At 40.4% G+C, this 16,462-nt stretch overlaps 1 protein-coding gene across 1 annotated transcript in view; it reads left to right on the top strand.

The window, feature by feature from the left end:
• Positions 1-16,462, top strand: part of LOC115343179 (von Willebrand factor D and EGF domain-containing protein-like) — a 190,295-nt gene that overhangs the window by 70,399 nt on the left and 103,434 nt on the right. Inside the window, exons 9-11 of the mRNA XM_030018811.1 lie at positions 5,892-6,162; positions 9,190-9,368; positions 13,000-13,943. Coding sequence (XP_029874671.1) covers positions 5,892-6,162; positions 9,190-9,368; positions 13,000-13,943 — 1,394 coding nt within the window. The remainder of the gene's footprint in view (positions 1-5,891; positions 6,163-9,189; positions 9,369-12,999; positions 13,944-16,462) is intronic.

Below are 16,462 nucleotides of genomic sequence, written 5' to 3'. Positions count from 1 at the left end.
TCAGGCGCACAGCGTCCACAGGGGCTCGGCAGGCATGATATTCTAATTTTGATATCCGAATGTCCCAATTTCAGTCCAGCATGCTTTGGAGGTAGCATGTGAAATGACGTCAAAGCTGGAGAAATCTGTCAATGAAATGTGAGTGAGAAAGGCGGTGACTCTATTAAAGGTTATACGTCTGCCGCAAATAAAGATTTCACCTAAACTGGGTAGTGTCAGCTAGGAGATTAGCTCTGCACATCGAGGGCTTTCCCGTTTCCCTCCTGCTTCGCTGAATACCATTTTTAATGAGGTCGGGCATTTGTTTCATGCAAGTTTGGTTGCTCAATATGTAGAAGCTGCAGAAGAGCTACGAGAGGTGCAAAGACATTCCCACGCCTTATGTATCTGCAATTATTTCAACTCTGGGATATTAAATTAGATTAGAATATTATTTCAACACTCTCTAAACATTTATATTCTAAAATATTCCCTTCTGATTTAGGGCTAAGAATGGACAATGATCTGCCAGGTTGATGTGTTTAGGAAGTCATAAATCACTGAAAAGTGCCTCTTGAAATGAGGGAACACTCTCAGCCTTGTAGCACATTTTTACATTGCTTCCATGGGAAAAAAGGTCTAAAATAAAACAAAGCAATTTTATTTGAATAACTTATTATGCAACCCTGTTACTGATAGCACACATAAATGATTCTAAGCAATTTACAATTCTATTTGAGGACAGGGAGTTTGGAAAAGCCCATCCTTCTGTGGCATTCTGCCTCAGAGTCACACAGCCTTGAAATGGAAAAATCCCAGGATTAGCTTGGCCCCTTGGTAACTGCACGTTTCTTCCTTGTGGACAGACATTCATTACTGCTCTGTCCAGTGTAGCTTTAAATGAGCCAAGCTGATGGGGCTTCTGCCATCTCAATAACTAGGTTATTTCACTAAGATATATCACTTCTTGATATTCAGCCAAGTTTCTTACCCATCATTTCACAGTCCCATTACTCCTACTTATATTCCCATTTATTATTGTAAATAATTTCTCTTTCAATTATTGTAATGATTATGCCACCCTATTACACATCAGTTAAGCAACTTCTCAGTCTGCCTATCCAAAAAAATGTTAACACATTAGCAAATTGTTTTAAAGCTCTGTATTTCAGGGGTGGGGAATGCAATTCCTGCTTCTGTCCTGATACAAACCTATAACCTAAAGATAAAGGCTGACACAGAGGTATGGGACTGGAGCATTCCCCGTTGGTCATGAAAGGGTACGTGGTGGGAAATCGTGTTTGAAATGAGGTGTGCGTTTGGTATTGCGAATGGAAGAATTGTACAAAAGCCTTGTGGGCTCAAGTAAGAACCCATATGATTGTCCCTCAGTAATAAAAAAGTGTCAGAAAGAGACCGATCTGTAGACTGTAAACAGCAAAGCAGGAGAAGAGAAAAAGCTAAGAGCAATTTCTCCTAGGGACTATGAAGCAATAGGCTGAGAGGATGAGTGGAGCATCAGCTCTTGGGCATCTGGAGCTACATCTACTATAAGGGATCTGTAGGCACAGGCTCAGGTGAGAACATTACACAGGAAAGAAAAGAAACATCCAAAATTCGTCCAAGAGAACCGAAGGAAATAACAGCCTTCACCCACCTCTTTATGGCTACAAAGACAGCAGCAACCAAAGCTTAATAAACTATCATCAAAACTGTTTCTGAGATCAAAAGCAGAGTATCCCTCAGACCATATAACCCCAGGAAAACCATTTGTTCCACCACAAAGCCTGTGGGTCAGCTTACGAGGAGACAGCAGACTCTAAGATCAAACTGCCGTAGGCAGAGCTGCTGTGGTTGGGTGGCGATCAGATCAGTTGTCTCTCTGGCACCCTTTCCACCCGCTCGAGTCGTGGGGATGGCTCACTGGAGGACCGTCACATGAAAAGCAAGGGAAAGGCTGAAGATGGGGAACACTGCCAACAGCAAAACGGTAGGAGTGTTTTCTACGCAAACAGGCATGCGCATAAACATAAGCATATTCCTGCCTTCTACAGAGTTGCTTACCTTCTTTGACTTTCCCATTAGCAGCGGTGAAGAGGAAGGAAAAATACACAATGGGAAAAAGCAAGGATGAAAACAAACACGAAAACAGAAAACTGCAACCTTTTGTGGTTTCCAAAATTTAAATGAAAAGCATTAAAAATTTAAAATTTAATTTAAAAATATTTATTTGAATAATTTCTTTAGCAGATTTGTTGAAAAATGGCATGAAAATCAAAAGACTGGAAGATTTTTTTTTTGGTAGTAAAATTTTCCTACTGAAGTGGTCACTTCCAATGTATAGGTTGTTTCGTGAGGTTTCACAATAATTCTTCATTTCGTAACTTCTATAGTGATGTTTTCAATGGTTTTTAACCTGAGATACTGAGCTCACATTACATCTGAGGTAGTTAGCTATTCATTAGGTAACTGAAATACCTAACTCCCACTTCTAATGATAACACCCCCCTTTGGTCTGCCTCCTGCTAATATATTTCTGTAGAAATATTTATCTTGTAATCTTTTCATTCTTTTGACCAAAGGAAGTGACTGAAAACCAAAGGAGAATGTGTCATATTTTACAGTGTAAGCACAACCAATTTGTGTATATTGGAGCATAGATGTGAAATGGCGTTAATTATACTAGCTAAAATCCAGAGAGAGCACTTCCTTTTATAGCAAAGTACCTTCTAAATTAAACAAATGTGAAAGCCTGGTAAAGCAAAAGTATAGGTCTCATTACTAGTTATGGCACATTATAAATATAAAAGCTTTTCATGCCATAAATTGTAGATTCTTAAATATGAAGTACTAGCTTAAAACTAAATATGCAGAAAATCCCTTTAAGGCAAAATATAAAAAGGGAAATATTTCTTCATTGGTGAACTATATTTATCATTCATGTTATTTTGCATTTTATCTTAAAAAAAAGGAAGAAGATTTTTCAGATTTCTCAAACATTTATGCTAATCCATCCATCAGTATTATCACAGGGGCAATGGGGCCATTTCCTGCACAATAGCAAAATCCCTCAGCTTGCACAGCTTCACTCTTCTGGTTGGCTTTAATGGCATTCATCACAGTAGCCCACAACCAAGTCCTGGGCATGAGTAGCCCTGCCAGAAATGCTGTTCTTTTTGATAGTCTGTAGAAGTTTATACGACCCCAAGCATCCAGTGACTGCTGAACAGAACCCAACAGCTTCGCTCCCCAAGAAGAACATGACCAGTCCTTAGTGGTGAGCGCTCTGAAACCAGAGGACATCCTCCAGCATCACCCAGCACTTCCTAGGGTCACAACTAGCATAAAATAGTTCTTACTAGCAACGAAAGAGGGAGCCTGGAGGGACGTTTCAACAAATCAAATAATTTGGTGGCAAAACTGTGGGGGGAAATCTTTAGGAGCAGCCACAGTAATAACTGAATTAATAAAAACATGAAGTGTAGCTTGGTGAATAGTAAGTGCATTGTGTTAGTTAATCTAATGCTACTAGTAGTAATTGTTTACATGTATTTATATTCCCTTCTGTCCCTCTCTTACAATAAACCAACAGAAATTATTCCTATAGCATCTCACCGTCATAACCAAAGACTGAGGAGCATTTCATAATTCTTGGTTTAAGAGCACAACTTGAGCCATGACTTCATGCTGGGACGAGAACTCGCTGGACTCCTTGAAAAACATCCCAAACACATAGATGCAGAGGGAGGGAACCACTTTCCACCCAGTACATCCATTGCTACAGACCATTAGGGAAGCAGGATGGGGAAGTGCACTGTGGAGGGCAATTTAGACACAAGCAGTGTCGCTTGGTTCACACAGAACACCCAGAGCTCCCTCATGCAAGAGCTCCAGCAACTCTACTTCATGCTTTTAGTGCCACAAGCAATTTCTCAAATGTTGTCCAAAGAATCATTATCACAATTACAGTTGTATAAACATCATAAAAGTTTACCTGACTACGTGCAATTATCCATTCAAGTAATTCAAAGGCAGCTGAAAGCTTCAATTTAGACACATTGCAGATTTGTTATGTGCTATGCAAGCTATGCCCTGACTTAATTGAAGGACTCTAAGTGACATCCAGAACAGTTGGATTGGGTCCACTGTCAATGGTTATTAAGCAGTAAATAGCTCCCGCACTGTAACTGCAGTGATATTTATATGTATATGCTAATACAGTCTTATTTACCAGATACAGCTGATTAGTCTGGGTACAGCCATTCTGACGCATTATTTTCCATCAACCTCTCTAAACACCTTTCCTTCTAAGCTCCCCCTGTTGAAGGAAACTGTGGAAGGTGATTCTCATAAAATATCCTGTCTCCTCTGTCTCAGCTGTGAAGATGTCTAAATGGAGCTAGTACTTGATGTTAAAAGAGATTATCTATTTTTTATGTTGTCCTTAGTTCTAATCAATCTTAGCAACAGCATCTGCACAGTGTACTTAGGATTTATGTACCTGATTAGAAAATAAGATGAGACAGAACCATTCAAAATCTTATCGTTTCATGGCCAACTTCACTAAGTTTTTCAAGATGAAAGATAAAGTCAGATGTGTTTTCTAGCAGAGAAAAAAAGCAGCTGGAGTCTAAATTCTTACAGTGTTTTAAGCTACGTAGTTTTCTATGGCTTTTATTCTGAAGAGAAATAAAATGCAGATACATACATGCTAAAAAATCTCAGTTCTTGAGCCATTTGTTCCTCTGTATAGGAAACATTAAAAGACTGGAAAAATATTGATGTTTGTATGACAGTGCTTAAAAATAATCCTGCTATTTAGTTGAGGTATTTTATACATTCCTTTTTACATTTTCTTCTTTTATTGTAGAAAAGAATAATGCTTATTATTATAAGCTTATACCTTCGTTTCCATGTTACTTAATTTCATAAAAATCGTGTTTAAAACTAAATGCAGTATGCAGTGCCTTAAAAGGAAGTAGAATAACCCATCATTTTTAAAGATGGCAGCTGTTGGCTTGTGAGGAGAAAACTCCAGCAACATATATAAAGTATACAGCTACTGCTTTCTTTACTTTTATTCATCACGTTAGAATAAAGCAGGGTAAGAATAAGATAGGCTTATGGAGAGAGAAAAGAAAGAACAAGGAGAAGAGGATCTTCTTGCAGATCCCTGTTGTGGATGGGGCTGCAGGCGGGAGGGGTTTTACCTGGCTCGGGTACAGGGGAAACCCTTGCAAAGTTATTAAAATTATTCTGCTCATGGTCTCACTCGGGTGGAGCAAGGACTTTCTGTACAGGGAAGAATGAAAGTCCCAAATAGTTCAGCACACTGCACTGTGCTGATTGTCAATCCATTTAGAGCAAAAGTTGTGCTTACAGGGAAGTTGGAGGCAGGGGAACCAAGTTCATTTTAACAGGTTTTTGAGTAGAATCCCAGTTTTTCACACAAAGTATTCACCTAGCCGCAGTCAGTCTTGTAAAAGTTGGCGATTAGTCACAGAAGAGGTTATTTGAGCACTGATTTTGCTTTGAAGAATACCATGCTGTAAAGCATCCGGTTAGAACCAAAACATATTTATTAAGGCCTGGAGGCAGGGACTTTTTCCTATTTGCTTTTTATCAAATGTTTATCCCTTTTATCCATGCCCGTTGCCATGGCAGCAGCTGGGAGACAGCTACCCGCTTTTTACATGAATTCTTAGGCACTTCCAGCTAATAACTGCGACAGCGTTCCCTTGCTTACGGCGCGGGAGAAACGCTTCCCCACGTGTTGATTTTCCCTCGTCCAAGGCCAGCCGCCACGCTGGTCTAATTAAAGAGTGCTGTTGCACGAGTACCAACAAGTGGCCGTCACGGGTGGATGCTCTGGGGTCTCTAAATCCTCTTTTTTGTTGTTTGTTGCTGTTTAGGCGCTACGATAACTATAAAATCGGCACCTTCCTTTTGTGCCGGAGCGTGTCGCGGGCATTTGAAGTGCACGTTCGGCAGTGGGATTGTGGAGGCCACCGCTCCGCCACCGCCTGCAATTGCGGCGTAGCCGCGCGAGAAGGGGGTGACACCGTGGTGCTGGACACCTGCAATGGCCATTTTCGGGAGAGCAGACCCCAGTTAGCCATCAAAAGCACCGAGGCATCGCCACGTGTCAAAATCCTAAAGTCCTACGGAGGGAGAAAAATAACGGTACGTGGGTATTTGAGTACTCTTGTTGTTCTTCTTTAAAAATGTGAGTTTAATATTTCTGAATTATTAATGAAGTTGCTACAAAAATTTCTATCTGAAGCCATAAGAGCGCCTGCAGCAAAATGTACCAAAAAACGAGATGCCGGGAAGAAGCTGGTTAAAGCGTTAGTTTAACAAACTGTAAAACAAAACAAAACAAATATCTCTGGAAATTTCTCGGAGACATAGCAGAGTGCCAATGTTGTTACTTACTGTCTGCAGTATGGCAATCCGCTCTCTGTTTGTTTATGCTAGGCACTACCCAACCACATCACATAAAGTAAATTTCTTTGCAGAGCTTATGGTATAAATATTCAAGGAAAGATCACAGGTAGCAGAATAATGTACTTTTAGAGTGGAACGGTAAGGCAATATTAGTCAGATCCAGATAGCCCCCAAAAGCCATGAAAATGGGCTGCAAATGTGCAACATTTGGTATAATTTAAAGCATTTGCCTAAAAAATATATGGCCACAACATACTTTGCATGAATATCACTTATCCACACTAACCCAGTGAAATCACTGGAAGAATAAGAGTGGGCTGCAAGAGGGGCTTTGGTGAGGAGAGGAGCCACAAATTATGGACAAGAAGATAATTTTATCCTAGAGTTGTATCATCAAGATTTATTGCCAGGAAATGTTCTGGGTGAAGGCAGGTCCACAATAGAGCCAGAATGATGCTGGGAGCGCCTGTGCTTGGCTCTCCTTGTGATCTGGCTTGGAATTGATCTTAGTAAGGTAGTAATTGGAAGTCTGTTAATTATAGCATAGAGAAAAAAGCAGAAAGCAAGCTGTCATTTCATTTTGCAACTGAATGCAATATAATTACTTTTTTATTACTAGTATAATCTTAGCAAGGAATCCCTATTCTCATTTACATCTCATGTAAGTCTCAGTGAAACAAACCAGGACACCCCCGGGACACGAATATGAATCCCGCCCTGATCTGAATGGGGATCTGTAGGAACTGTGCAGCAACGAACACGATCCCTGATCACGCCGCTGTGCACGGTACATCCCAATTTGCTCAGCAGTTGCCCATCACCAACCTCGCGCAGCGCAAGAGCCGGCTCCCCCACGGCTCCCGCGCCGTTCAAGGCTTGATGCTTTGAATGGGGTTAAGTCACTCTCTTTTCTGTGCAAGCTTCCAGCAGGCAGTCACTATATATCTCTGCAAACCGAGGTCTCAAAAAAGCTTCTTCAAAGCCTAAATCGGCGGTGTTAAATCCAGGTGGGTTACAGAAAACCTGGGCAGTTGTTAAGTCCTCAGTGGCAGGTGGGATGCTTTGCCCAGGGCAGCAGGAGGAGAAAGGGTTACAGCCCTCTGAATTCCTGAAATGAATCCACACCTGGAAATATTAATCCAGACAGCATAGAAGACTGAAGCAGCTCATGCAGTCCTGACTGCAAGGATTTTATATGCAGCCTTGTAGGAAATGCTCCTCCCTGTAGTAAGGCATATAATTAGAAGGCACATGTTTATCTGAAGAAGGAAATCAAATCCTACCCAGCACTGTGTCAACTGTAGTTTTCCTGCTCTACCTATTAAACCACTAAGAAAAAAAATTAACTCATCAGGCCACTTGAGCTTTATGTTGGGGAATCTTTTTATTTTTTTAAACTTACCTTGGGAAGCAAAACATACAGCCAAGGTGGAGGTACAGCCAAGATCTTCTGATGTATTCAAAGAACTGGGTTTATATGATGACTTCCATTATTCACCAAGGCCAACAATTTTTGAAAAAAGGATGTTTTAAATGCCCTGATCAAAACACAGAGGGCCTGAGTTCAAAACATAGCGTCCCCAGCTGTTATTGCAATCAGTGGCACTTTGCTGCTCCGCTCAGCCGGGCGAGGAGATCACTCACGGAGAGCTCCTCAAAAAGTATTCTCACGCCCAAAATGATGACTGGGAAGCTAAAATGGGCAAGATTGCTATTTAGTACAGCCAAAATGTAAACTCAGGATTCCAGCACAGCAATACAAATATAAGCTAGTTGCTTTTTCACAGATATGAATAGATTTAGTGGGGAGGAACTTAGAAGGGGCGAAAAAATCCCCACTGAAAGAAACAAAAGTAGTGGACATTGTTTGGCTGAATAAATTTTATACTCAGGCAGGGGTAACTTAAAAAAAGGAAAATAATTATTTTGAAATTATTGTAATGAGATGTTTCCAACTATTTAATGTACTTTAAAGATTAACTGAAAACATTTAATTTGGGATCAAAAAAAATATTAAGGTTACTTATCAGGATAGAGTGTTCCTGCTCCCACTCCTGACACAGATCAGTTTCAAAATAATTTTCTTTTTACCTGTAAAAATAAAGCAAATGAACAAAAATGCATTTCAGTTGAACAGGTTTTTTTTCTTTTCTTTTTTTTTAATATTATTTGGTTGGGACACCAATCTGAAAAATCCATTATCCACACAGTTACTTCTTTGTCTTAACTTCAAGATTTTTTTTTTTCTTTTAAAGGTCAGTGTAAGCCTACCACAAGTTCTTTAATGAGAAAATTGCTTTATCCACTTTAAAACACAATCATTTTCTGGGTAATCCGGCCTTGGAAAATGAAACGATTTTTCAGAGAGAAGAAAGCTGTTTTTCAAACTTGGCAGTTTATCTAAAAGAAATGATTTCCCAGGCAAAGACACAAGGGTGGCCTTATTGTTATGGAATTCACTTCAAAAATTAGCTGGTAACTTACCAGTGGGAAAACTTCAATGGATGTAATTATTAATTTAAAAAGTACTTGTGCAGTTTTATATTTATGTAATGCTATCAGATATTAGTACCATGGAATCTGAAAGCACGCTAAATAATAACACAAATAAATATTTACAGTGTATCTAAGTGATCTTAAATTACCTCTGCCATCGCCAACGTCCTACTTTGATATTTTCGTTTATAAAAAGGGACATTTTTTTATTGCATAAAAAGCTTGGTAACCGCTTCGATTCACTGGGGGTTTTTTCTGCCTCTTCAGATCCTGTTCCCATCGGGAGCATTTGTTCGCGCCGACATGAGCGAGTGGGGAATGGGTCTGACGGTGAGGACGCCGGGTAGCGACTTCAACAGCACCAGAGGTTTGTGTGGCCTCTTCGACGGGATCGGTCACAACGACCTGAGCAATGAGCCTGAGGAAGACTTCATAGAGGAGTGGAGGTACAAAGCGAGAGAGGATCCCGGCCTGGGAGATGCTCTGTAGCACTGTTTCGAGGGGTGTTGATAGGTTTATTTCATTACATACTCCCCTAACGACCTGACAGAGAGATCCGCTTAATCTAGCGAGGGAAGCCTGGAGACCTATTACCAGCCGAACAGCACGGGGCCTTAATTTTCAGTCAGCACAATACACAGAAGCAGTTACTGAGAGAGAAGTTTTATATTCGCAAGTGATGTCACGTTAACAGCTGTGCGAAGATCCCACTCAGCTGTGAAAAAAATTGTGGTTCTCACCCACACTGGAAAATGTAGATAACTGACAATACGGATTAATTAAGGGTTTGGTATTTCCCTTGTTCTTTTATTCCCAAACACTAATTACAATATGTGAGTATAGATTAAATGTTACATTTCGACAAAGTGTGGTAATATATGTACCATGCTAAAACTTAATGTCTACTCTAATAATGATGACATTGAGCTCTAAAAACTTGCACTTTCTGAGGCAGATGGTCTGGAACCAAAGCCAGGGGTCTGGTGCTCTGACATATCCCTATCCCTATCCCTATCCCTATCCCTATCCCTATCCCTATCCCACATTTTGATTCCTATTGCTGAGCTCTAAATGTGCCTAACAGGTGTTCCTAAAACCAAAATGGGTTTGGCTGACTGGGTAGTTTTGTTTGTGAAGTATGTTTTGCAAATAAGGAAAAATAAGTCAAACCGCGTTAGCGTACCGCTTAATCTGTACATGGGAAATCAGAACAATCCTATAGGAACAATAAACTTTTAGACCTATTGCGTTTCAGAAAATAAACAAACACCTCTACCATATTCTAGTTATATTCAGTGGGCTTAAGTAATGTCTATTTAATGGTAATTTTGACCTGTCATTACAAATTTTACTATTTAGAAGTCAACAGCCATCTTTCAAATCTTAATAATGAGATAACCACTCAGAGCTTCCTTCTGGGAAGGCAAATGGAGAAATAGTTTGGTGCGAGAACGAACCAACTGCTGACTACCCAAAAAGGGGCTAACAAGATCCTTAGGAGGAGCTGTTCAAAGCAAGTTTGTTGAAAGATCAGAAGCCAAAGCACTACATATAGGAATTACAGAAGTTTTCTAGGGCTCAGCACATATGATGGAGATACTTCAGGGAGGGCAGAAGAAGCTCCTGCTAAGTCAGAAGGGCAGAAGGGGTGATGAGTTTCACCTTGCGGTACTCCCAAGGGTGAATCTCAAGGACCCTTCAGAACCTGGTTAAAAAACCAAGCCCATGGAAAGGCTGAGGCCACCTCCAGAGGAGACTGGATCGGTCTCTGATCCACCCACGGAGAAATGGCACAGTAAAACCCAAAACCTACAGGGTGATTTTTCTGCTGCTGTTTTTAATTTCATTTTAAATAACACTGAGAACATGTTAGGTTTTCTCCAACACCTGAAGCTAGTCTGAGTGCTCACCACCTGGCAGTTCGGCTCTTTCCCTGGCTCCCACCTCTCTCAAGCAGCTGCAGGGCTCTGAATGGCACAGATCTGTTTTAAACAGCAGCTTTCCAATGCAACTTTCAAACAATAAAACAACATCAGAGCCTCCCAGCCCTTAAATAGCATCCAGACAGAGAAAAGCTGAATTTTAAAGCATGTATTTTAAGTAGGTAAAATAAATTTTTCAAACCATTTTTCAAATCTTTTGAGAAACCAGCAGCAATGTTATTAATTTTGGACTCCTTCTCCGTAACAGCATCCAACTCAGTTGGAAAACTTGTCTTTAGTTTTTCCTTGATTATAACGGGCAGCTAAGAGCAATGATAGTCTGGTCATCTTAGGCAGGGGACAGAAGACACATCCTAGCTCACTGAGGTGCTGTCGGTAAGTGCATGCCTCTGAGGAAGGATGGGGTTTCCAGTGGCTCCATCCTTTCCACACCATATACCCCCCTCTTGTTGACCAGGGCTGACCAAAGGAAGGTATCTGGTTTGACACAGGAATAACAAAGGAATTTGTTTCAATAAAATATCAAGGCAAAAGAGTTTCATTTTACTGAAATATTCATTTGTGGTTTAAGTTTCTGTCCTGATTCTGGACAAGTTTATGTAATTTTTAGTTAGTTAGTTAGTTATTAAATATGTGATATTTACCCTAGCCTCTAATTTATGTAGCATTCCCTCAAAGAAAGAGCTACTTCTGCTGCCTTCGTTTAGGTTTAGTTAGTTCATGATGTAAGTCTGGGTAGCTTCAGCCGCAGGTAACACCACCGTGCAGAGCCGGAGGAACAGTGCGTGCAGGACTCCCACTCAGACGCTAAACTGTGTTGTCCAAAACACTCGTATTCCCTCAATCACCCAATATGTTTTATTGTCCTAGACTGTAGGAAAGTGCAGAATGGTCTCTGCATTTCTGCGAGCATGAAAGCTCTCCTGTTGTATCACACCGTATTCTGTTGTGCCCACACATTGGGAAAAATGGTTTCATAAATGTCTGGGCTCATGTTTCAGAAGAAGAAATTGGTTCATGTTGCCTGTGTCACCATGATGTTTTATTTAAAAGTTAGTATTGTATCAATGATCAAAATAGTAATATCATATATGCCATTTTCAATATATTTTGGAAAAATTGGATAAAGGCAATTACATTTTCTACCACAGTATCTAGCGTCTGGCTCCAAAATTTTGGCAAATGCTTTCGCTTTCCTGTAATCTCTACATTCTGGCTGCAAGACAAAATTAATGCCAAAATAATTTAAATTTTTGGTGATAATTCCAATTTGTCTGGAAATGACATGCTGCCAACTATTGGGACAAGAAGCATATCTTTTTCCATGAAGCTCCAGGATCCCTCTTGTGCTGCACAAATAAGATCAATAAGAAATCTTGTAGTCATGATATTTCCAAAGAAACTTTAATCATGGCTGTTTATTCAAACTGAACTCTCTAGAAGTTCATCCATCATTAAAGCTGGACTAAATTAAAAAGGGAAAAAGAAAATCACCTCACCTTATTTGATAGCCTAGCCCTATGATCAAAACTGCAGAAAACTGCTCTGTGTCAGAAGAAAAACTCAAAGAAAGCTCCATTAGAAGACAAGAATGAAATGAAGTAGAGATTAAAAAAAATTTAAAGGAAAAAACATTTGAAAGAAAAAACATAGTGATCCAAGTGTTAGAAGAAACACCTAGTAAGGAGAGCACGGGCAAATAGATAAAGATGGTTTTCACAATAAAGCATTTGAAACAAACATGTCTTTTTTGTCATTCTCCAAGCTGTATCTGAGTCACGCCAGGGACAAATCCAAGGCCTTATTTCATGTGTAATATGCAAAGGGTAACCTGCACCTTAGAGGAAGTTCTGCAAAGAGAAATCAAGCAGTTAGGCAACGCTCCAGCAAAGCACTTAAGCATCTGTTACTAAAAAGTCCCCATGTAGTGCTAAAGAATGTGCAGGACAACTCAAGAAGGGCAGTGCAAAAGCAACTAAAGAAAACAGAGATTAAACTTAAGCATTTTCTTAAGTACTTTGGTAGATTGGGAATTTATACGTTCCCCAGCCTCAGGGAAGGAAAGCGTACTTGGTATTGTAGACTAATCTGTTGAAAGTTTCCTCCCTCTAATCTCTTTCTGTTTTTAAATCAGAATACCTCCAGGGAAGAGTTTATTTGACAAGACTCCAGCACCTTCTGAGGGGAAGGAAAGGAAAAATTACTGCAGATGTCAGAAGGAGAGCACTAAGTCCGTGCCCGTGGTAAACACGCTGGATGCCTTTCAGACTGCTTTCCCTCCATCCTCTGGTTGCCGTTACGATCATGTGGATTACACCTCAGCAATCCCGTATCTAGATGTTACGTCAGAGTTTGTCACTCACTCAGAAATAGAGTCTACTTTCAGAAAAGATGAGAAACTGTCGACCAAGTCTTTTGATCAGAGATATCTGCCTAAATCAGTCCAAAAGCGAGGTAGCCCCGAGGACCGATTAAAACCCCTCGCACACAATGTTTCCATGAAAAGCAATAGTTCCATTAACTCTACCAAAGCAACAGAAGACCTAAGGAGAGCAAAAAGGCAAGAAGACTATTATGAATACTCATCCTTTCACCCATTGCATGGCCCAAGCCAGAGAGACTCAGAGCGCTTTGCATATTTTTTCCCAGAGGACTACTTTGAAGGGATTAGGACGAAACTTCCACTGGCATGGCCCACTCCCAATGGCTTAACTGCTGCCAAAGCTCGGGAGATTTGCCACCAAATTCTTGCAAATTCCACCATTGGCTTAGTGTGTAAAGGTCTCCTTGGAAAACAGATGGATGAGGCAATTGATATCTGCCTTTTAGATCTGCAGCTCAAAGATGACGTGGCTTGGGTGAGGGCACTGATAGCCCTTTTGGAAAATGAATGTGAAAGGAGAGTGTTAGGAAACAGAAACAGAGTGTTTCATGTAGGAAACCAGCCATCTGCTACCCAGGAGGAAATCCTCACCGCTCTCCGGTGTCCTGCTTTCTGTAATGGCAATGGACAATGTACTGAACTGGGCTGCCAATGCTTTGAAGACCACAGCTCCTACGACTGTAGCATTGCCAAAAGTAAGTAAAAAATTCTGTTTGTTCCTACCCTACCCATCTTTCCATGGTATTAGAATTATTAGGTAGAACATCTGCACAGAGTTGTTTGCTCTTCAAACAGTGCTACTAGTAAGATATTTGATGAATTAGTAATCAGTTTTTTGACCTTGAAGAGCCGATCAAAATATCTGGTTGGCTGGTCCTTCACTTTTTCGCCTCAGTAACTTTTTAAAAATGGATTTTACAAGCCCCTTAGCAAATTGGTTTTGCAGAAGTGATTTTCTTTACATCTGATCTATCACCGGCATGCTGACAAGCAAGCTTCTGACAAAAAAGAGGGTCCTGCTCACCTTGTGGTCAATATTCATGTTAACACTGTATAGATGTTTCTTTTTTTTTCCCTGATCAACGGAGAATAAAATTTGAAAATTAATTTCAAACACTGTACTCGTAACAAAAAAAAATTAAAAGTGACAAAATGAACAGGTAACATTGTCAAAGCCATAAAATAGCTACAGGACATATTTGAGCCTGCAGACCTGATTCTGCAAATATTTATGAATTACATTTACACAGGAGACTATCCCACTAGGCTTGTTTCTTCTTTACAGTTCAGCCTCTCAAAGGATAAATCCCAGTCCAATGTGAGTACTGACAGTGCTTGAAACTAAGCACATGCATAAATGTTAACATTAATTTCAAAATGCAAGCCCTGCCTCAGCAAACCGCATAAGCTTATGCTTGAAGTTACAAAAAGGTGCTTAAAGCTCATCCGTACAGTTGAGTTCCTGTGGCTTAAGAAGTAACAGTATTTCAGCTAAACTGAAATGACAAGGTACGCTCTCTTAACCCATCCCAAATGTGGGGCAAAGCCTTTTTCTATGATGCTTAGGACATTATTCTGTATTTAGGACAGGTAAAGCTCATATCTAGGGTTAGTCGAGACATCCAAATGTCCATCCAGCCCTGGGAGCTCAGCGGCACATCTGATACCCCAACGCATTTACTAGCTGGGACAGGATTACCCACGTGCTTCACAATAAATATGTCTTCAGTGTGCTGATTTAAAGTGGTTAAAATATATCCTGAGATTTTTTTTTTTGTTAATGGCAGGCTAAAATTTGCAGGATCATTTCCTAAATATGGAGGAATTCATTCTCTTCTATACAGAGAACAACTGACACCAGTGACCAAAAAGCAAGTTGAGCAATTTTGCAGTAATTGTCCAATATACAATTCAATGTTTAACTTTGTTTCTCTGTGATACAGTCAGGTTAGGGGGGTTGCTTAGGCCAGATTTTTAAATTTTATTTTATTTTGCTATGGTTGAAATCCCAGAGATTAGAGGAAAATGACTTCAATATGACCTTTCAAGTAAAAGCTAATGGCACCTTGTCTTCTTGCTGCGACATCAAATATAAACAAGGACAGAGTACAGAGCACGGCCTGAGATTGCACAGGGAGGTGAGAAGTGGAAAACAAACATACATCAGCTGCGGCAAACATGCCGTAAGCCATTACTAGTCCCTTGTCTGGCTGCTTTGTCTCTCTCTCACTGCCTTTGCTTCACTTTTCTCCACTTGAGGAAAACGTGGTAGTTAGTCTTTGCTTCAAATCACTTCTCTTTTGGGAGTCTGGTTTATTAGAGTTCACAGTACATCAAATTATTGCCTCCCATTTTCCAAAGAGTCACTAGTATCCCGACTCCCCCTGGCAGACCTGGAAACCTCTCTGCTCCGCTGCTCCGGGGCTCCCGTGGGGTCTCCACTGAGCCAGAGCTGCTCCACGGAGGCTGAGTTTTTAGCACGAGCATCCTCGTACTTAGCCTGGTCCCTGGGGGAAGCAAGCTTGGTGTTGGGTCTGCAAAAGAGCTGTGCTGTTGCAATTAGGAACGTATAAATTTCCCTTAATGTTTATACGGCTCCACTTTCTGGGGGTGAGTTTCTTAGTGGCGTGACAAAATTAACATTGACAGCTTCAGCAGTTTTCCTAATACAAGGCAGAAGGCCCTTTTCCAAAATTCCCGTGCAGTTTTCCCAACATTTCAAGGGCAATATTTGATTTAAAAAGTGAATGGCCCTTGTTCGCTCTATCACACTGTATACAACCCACGTTATCTTAGCTGCAGCTAAGGACTTGTATTTTTCTTAAACTAATACCTGTAAAATATTTTCTGTGGGTGTAAACTTTAAGTACAAATATTATTTTTTATTTAAGAAAACCTACAGAACACATTAATAATAACTATTTGAGGGGAAGAATGCTTTCTAGCTGAATAAAGCAAGCTCGGGGGAAAGCATTAAATAAAAATGTAGTAGAAATTGTCATTTTGAGCCACCAGTATTTATTTTTCTCTTGAGGAAAGGGTAGTGGCCTAACTCTCTAATGTGCAGGGTATGTCTTCCCAAGGGTGCACCTGACCTGGGGAACATTTACCATTCATTTTTCTTTTTTCCACCATACTAGTGAGATTATATGCTGCCCTCTCATCAACAGCTGTCCATCTCCAGAGGTGTAAGACAACAGTCACTCATGGTATA

The sequence above is a fragment of the Aquila chrysaetos genome, chromosome 6 (genome assembly GCF_900496995.4).
Source record: "Aquila chrysaetos chrysaetos chromosome 6, bAquChr1.4, whole genome shotgun sequence".
Taxonomy (NCBI): domain Eukaryota; kingdom Metazoa; phylum Chordata; class Aves; order Accipitriformes; family Accipitridae; genus Aquila; species Aquila chrysaetos.
Note: the sequence above shows the minus strand (reverse complement) of the source record. Positions and strands in the feature narration are given on the sequence as shown.